The sequence below is a fragment of the Oncorhynchus keta genome, chromosome 12, assembly GCF_023373465.1.
Source record: "Oncorhynchus keta strain PuntledgeMale-10-30-2019 chromosome 12, Oket_V2, whole genome shotgun sequence".
In the NCBI taxonomy this organism is placed as follows: Eukaryota; Metazoa; Chordata; class Actinopteri; order Salmoniformes; family Salmonidae; genus Oncorhynchus; species Oncorhynchus keta.
The window spans coordinates 8,545,339-8,551,338 of NC_068432.1; the positions used below are offsets into that span (position 1 = coordinate 8,545,339).

General features: G+C 41.9%; 1 protein-coding gene across 2 annotated transcripts in view; it reads left to right on the plus strand.

Annotated features, from left to right (window-relative positions):
- Nucleotides 1-5,285, plus strand: part of LOC118390928 (transmembrane protein 132E-like) — a 367,227-nt gene extending 361,942 nt beyond the window's left edge. For both annotated transcript variants that reach the window (XM_035781771.2, XM_035781769.2), the window contains exon 9: nucleotides 1,059-5,285. In XM_035781771.2, coding sequence (XP_035637664.1) covers nucleotides 1,059-2,126 — 1,068 coding nt within the window. In that variant the 3' untranslated portion in view covers nucleotides 2,127-5,285. The remainder of the gene's footprint in view (nucleotides 1-1,058) is intronic.
- The last annotated feature ends 715 nt before the right edge of the window (nucleotides 5,286-6,000 follow it).

Consider the following 6,000-nt stretch of genomic DNA (forward strand, 5'->3'; position numbering starts at 1 on the left):
TACAAAGCAGGTGCGCGGAGAGGTATTGTTTTAGCGGGAGCCAAATGAAGGCCTCTGTAAAATAAATACCTTGTTACCTGGAGACATGGCCACCGAACATTGCCATTGTACTCATAAAGCCATATTCGAGCTGTCAGTGAAACTGCTGTGCAGTCAAGCAGCTCCGTCTGTTTGCCTGCAGGACAACAGTTGCCCAACACCCACTCACCCCTCCTTTCTCAGAGTGAACCGTGTTTTCGCTGGCGTACACTTCTGAGACAGACCGCCTGTGTGTGTCTCGCTCTGTGCCAAGGTAGGGGTTCCGATGTTTAGACATGCTTAGAAGATTTAGGGATCAGAGCGAGTCAAGAGACATCAAAGGCAGGAATTGGTCACATATACAGAATCAGTCAAAAGTTTGGACACCTACTCATTCCAGGGTTTTTGTTTATTTTTGCTATTTACTACATTGTAGAATAATAGTGAAGACATCAAAACTATAAAATAACACATATGGAATCATGTAGTAACCAAACAAGTGTTAAATAAACCAAATGTATTTTATATTTGAGATTCTTCAAAGTAGCCACCCTTTGCCTTGATGACAGCTTTGAACACTCTTGGCATTATTTTTTTTGCTTACTACATGATTCCATTTGTGTTATTTCATAGTTTTGTTGTCTTCACTATTTTTCTACAATGTATAAAATAGTACAAATAAAGAAAAACCCTTGAATGAGGAGTGTACAAACTTTTGACTGGTACTGTATATTCATATCATACAGAGGTGTGAAAGAACATTGGTTTCATCAAACCAACTAACGAAATGCTCAATTTTCAAAGAAAAAACCCCAGATCCACCAATATTTGTAGTGTTTGTCCTGAAAGGATTTCAGCATATTTCTATCTGGTAAATGTTTGAGTGTCTTCAAAATACATTAAAAAAGTGTCTCTCCTTAGCCTCCAGGAGAGTTTTTCAATAGATTGTCCATTATGTATAATTCCTCAGTGAAATGCTGGGGCATTGTAACGGTAGAAAAAAAACAAATAACTACCTTTTCCTCTGCTTGTTATCACAGGAGGCCAGCTTGTCCATCTGGCTTTACTACAGCGACAGCACCGCGTCGCCTCTGACCTTCTTCGACCCCAAGGACTACAATCTCAACGCTTCCACGCTGAACGACAAGGTGGTGTATGTATCCCAGGAGCCTCAGCAGCGCTGGCCGGTGGTGGTGGCAGAGGGCGAGGGCTCCGGGGAAATTGTGCGCATGGAGATGACCATCTGTGAGGCCTGTCAGAAGACCAAGCGCAAAAGCATCATCGCTTCGGCCCCTGTGTACGTGAAAGTCCGCTTCGGACCGGAGGAAGACTCAGAGGAGGAAATGGAGATTGAAATCGAGCCAGCCCGTGTCACCAGGCAGCCAGTGGTGGACTCCAACATCGGTGGTGGAGGCTTCGAGCCGTCCAACGAGCAGCCGGCGAGCGTTCCCATCGACTACACCAACTTTCCGACCATCAGCAACCAAGAGAGGCCCACTGAGGGAGAGGAAGAGGAGGAAGACGATGACTTCATCCACGCACCCCGTAGCATGACCGACCTGGAGATCGGCATGTACGCCCTACTGGGCGTCTTCTGCCTTGCCATCCTGGTCTTCCTCATCAACTGCATCGTGTTCGTCCTCAAGTACCGCCACAAGAGAATCCCCCCCGAGGGCCAAGCCAACATGGACCATTCCCACCACTGGGTTTTTTTAGGGAACGGACAGCCCTTGAGGGCCCAGAGTGACCTTTCACCCCAGACGGTGGAGAACCCCATCAACCCCATGGAGGGGTTACAGACATGTTGCCACGGGGACCACCACAGCAGCGGCAGCTCCCAGACCAGCGTTCAAAGCCAGGTCCATGGGAGGGGCGACGGCAGCTCCGGGGGCTCCACCAAGGAGCACGGCGAGGAGGCCAGCTCGCCCACATCCAAGCGCAAGCGCGTCAAGTTCACCACCTTCACCACGCTCCCCACAGAAGACATGCCCTACAACTCTATCCCCATCGCAGATGAAGAGGACATTCAGTGGGTCTGCCAGGACATGGGCTTTCAGGACCCAGAGGAATTGCATGACTACATGCGCAGGATAAAGGAAATAGCCTGAAGGGGCGGCTGTTAAGAAGCCTTGGAGCTTTCTAAAAATACTTTCCTTTCTATTTTTCTCTTTTTCACTTTAGTGACAACTTTTCACAAACAAAAACCATGGCCAACTACTCTTCTGTTTTTGTTTGGGTTCTTTTTTGTTCTTTGCACAGTGCTGTTTCCCGTACACACTCACTTTTTTTGGAAGTCGTAAAAACAATTGGAAAGTCAAAGACTGGACTAAAGGATTTTAAACGCTAGTGAAATGGCTTTGTGTGGATGTCCTTTCTACAGAGGTAGGGGAGTACACTCTCAAATGGATTTAGAAGCTTCAGTCATGAGCACTGTTTTGGAGGATGGATTTGAAGTTCTCTGTTACTGAGGGTTAGTTAGCAGACAGGAGTGTTTTTAGCGGGACGGGTTGGGTCTTGGCTCTGTGTTTGTCGGTTTATCCAAACTCCAAGTACCTTTTCCAACAAAGAGGCCTTTGATGTGCAGATTACATTTCAAAGAAACCGTTTTTGGGACGCATGGTTTTAGGCCAACATGGGACAACATGATGGACAACTAATTGTCAAAGACGCTCATTAAAAACCATGTTACGGATTTATTTTTATCTTACCAAAGTAGGGAAGCATTCGTCAATGGCAAAACCTCCTTCGTTGTTCTTGGTACAGCACATACTATGGTTTCATTCAATGTCATTACCGTACATTTAGCTCAATTTCATACATAGTCCAAGTCAGTGCCCTACTACTATCCTGATTAAGTCTAATGCCTTAGAATGGGTTATAGAATGGGTTTCACTGATCACTACTGATTTCAATGCTGACACCCTGTTTGCACACTTTGGGTTAAGGGGCAGTGCGGGGGGCAATTATCCAAAACGCTACAACTGGTCAAAGGTTTAGTTATGTTGGAAAAGACAAGAGCTTGTACGTATATCATGAAGTAAACTATCTCCAAAAGTATTTGCATGAAAGGAGATACTGAGGCACAATCAGCAATTTTCCAAATTTATAGATGTTTAAATTTGTAAATTCTTATCTAATCATGCCTAGACAATACTAAAGGACATATGTTATCATGCATTACATGCATGCCGTGCCAGACCTGCCTACTACATCCCTTACTCATATGTACATACCATGGCCAGCTGAGGTCCTCTTCAGCAACAACATTACATTGAACTAGTTATCAGGCAGAAAAGGGGGGAAGTGATGTGTGCTGGGAACATGTTGGCCCATCACTGTAACCATAGTGTTTCCTCTGCAGTTTTTACTATGATTTCCCACTGTACACCGAGGCCCTAACAATTACAATGAAAAAACTCTCATCCCGACAAAAGATTTTGCAGCAGAAATCATTCCCTTTCCTTTTTTTTCTTCTTATTTTTAAATTATCGTCAACTCGTGTAATCATGCTCCCATAGAAATTAAGTTAATTCTTTAAATGTTTTGGATTTCTGTGTATGGTTTTGTATTGTTCTGTATTACTGCACTGTTGGAGCTAGAAACATAAGCATTTTGCTGCACCTGCGATAACATCTGCAAAATATGTGTACGCGACCAATAAAATTTGATTCGATTTGATTTGACACCAACTCATTTGTACGAAGTCAGAATATTTGCGTTGCCAATTTCCAATGAACCTAAACACATAATGAGAAGTACTATGTTTGGTCCAAAATATGTCAGTAATAAAGCATGGATGCTGCATACGAGCTGGTCATGATTGTCACAGGACCCAAGCGCGCCGGTACTGACACATTGTGCCATTGTTATGGTGGTGGCACCTAATAAGTTTCTCAGAATTGACTTGGTTTGATGAAATCTTGATTTTGATGTTAGGAGTTTTGGTTAGTGTACCTGCACAAATTAGAATGACTGTAAATTATGAATGCAATCAGATGCCATTTGTAGGTTTGGTTGCGTAGAGGCATTGGCTAGATTGTGACAAATTTTAAAGCGCTGGGTGGGATTCTTTTAAGGTAAGTAATGTTCTTTCGTGCTGATCTGATGATTTGCCTAGTTCTTTTCAGGAGTAATAAAAAATAAACTAACTGAAAAATGTTTCAATTTTAATTTCAGTTTATTTATATGCTCTAAGTAGGGCTTGGATTTGCTGTGTTTTTTAAAAATCACATGATGACCAATATGACCACAATGGAAGAGAAAATGTCACCCAACCATTCAGTTATGAGTTATAAATCAATTCCAATCAGTTAATTTCTACAACAAAACATCAACCTAGATTGCTGCATTTTGTGGCTATCCTACATGCTTTTTAGTTATTTTAGAATTCTTAAGAATTTATAGGATGCCATGTGATGTGCATTCCAAGTGGTTTCATTGAATAATGGCCTAATTCCACAATGTGATTAAATCTCAATTAAATCCTGTTAACATCTAAAGGTAGATGGTCTTGAAAATCAAAGACATGACTATTCAAGCTTCTGCTTCTAACCCACACAATTGCAAAGAAACGGGTTGAGGAAATGAACAGTTGGTTACAGCAGGCCTTTCTTTTTTTAACCATAGTTTTAACCCCCATTCTAACAATGGTAATTCAGGATGAATGTATTGATATTCTACTGTACTTTGATCATCAGATGGATATGTTGTCTCTTGTATTACTGTGGTCAAGTACTACTGCTTAACAACAGCGGGTTAAGTTTCTAATATCAGCTTTTTAACATTCTTTTTTTTTATAGTTCCTGACTTTCCAAGTCGATTTTATGCTTTCAGAGATCACTCATAGCAAATGTCTTTATTAAAAACATTTTATAGCTTCTAATAATTTGTATACGTTTCCTTCATCCATGTATATATATGTATATGCAAAACCACTTTTGTAATGTGACTTTGCTGACGGTGTACATACTTCTGTGTGCATTCTATTTCTTCTCTGAGCTGCTGCTACTTCTCACATGTGATTGAATACGTTTGAAATGTACCCCACGTGGAGACGTGCAAACCTCACGGTTCTGGTGACTGTGCACCACCACACTGACGATACCATGTTCATGTAAAGAACACTGTTCATTTGCCTGTGTTCTCCTGAAAAACAAAACCCTTGTATTTCCCCCATATGTCAAGGACTAAAGAAAATACAAAACATAAACAATGTGTCCTTTCTACTCATCGTAATAGCACTGTCATAAACAACTGTCATTGGGTCACATACTGTGTATGCATTCTCATTTTACAAACTTTAAACTGTCTTCATGTTAGAAGGTAGATGCAATTATTTTAACCATACTTTTATTTTTCAGGCCCTAGAAATGGCAGGATGCAGTTCCTTATCGCACTCTTTATCAGAAGTAAGAAAGCCAGACCCACATACACAAACCATTTTCATTCTACCACCATTTAATTATTGTCTGGCTACCCGGACTCCTTGCTCCGGCCAAATGCTATACCATGCCCACGGACACTTGTTTCTTTTCCTCAGTCTGGATCTGTGAACCTCCCCAACCCTTTACCGAATGAGGACACATTCTAACCGTTCTGATTGGTCCCAAAAAACGATTGGTTGGGCCAGAGCCAGAGCCAGAACACAAGTGGGTAAAAAGCAGTGTTTTGAAAATTCATAATTAGCTTTGATACCCTCATTGGTTAGAGATTATCCATTTGCTGATGACTTTGTTTTGTACAACACCCCTCATTTTGACATCACCACGTCAAAAAGTGCAGCCAGAAAAACAGCGAAGTACCTGCATTTGCATTTGTTTAAGCTGTTTTCTAGTGACATTTACTTGGATAGGTGAGGTGCGATTTCGCCTGGCATAGAAAATGTGCCCACTCGTCAGGACAATGTTGTTAAGAGGAGCTAGCCAACACAGCTAACACAATAACTTCAAACTGAAGCTGGAAAGACTGCAAACTAGCTGCACT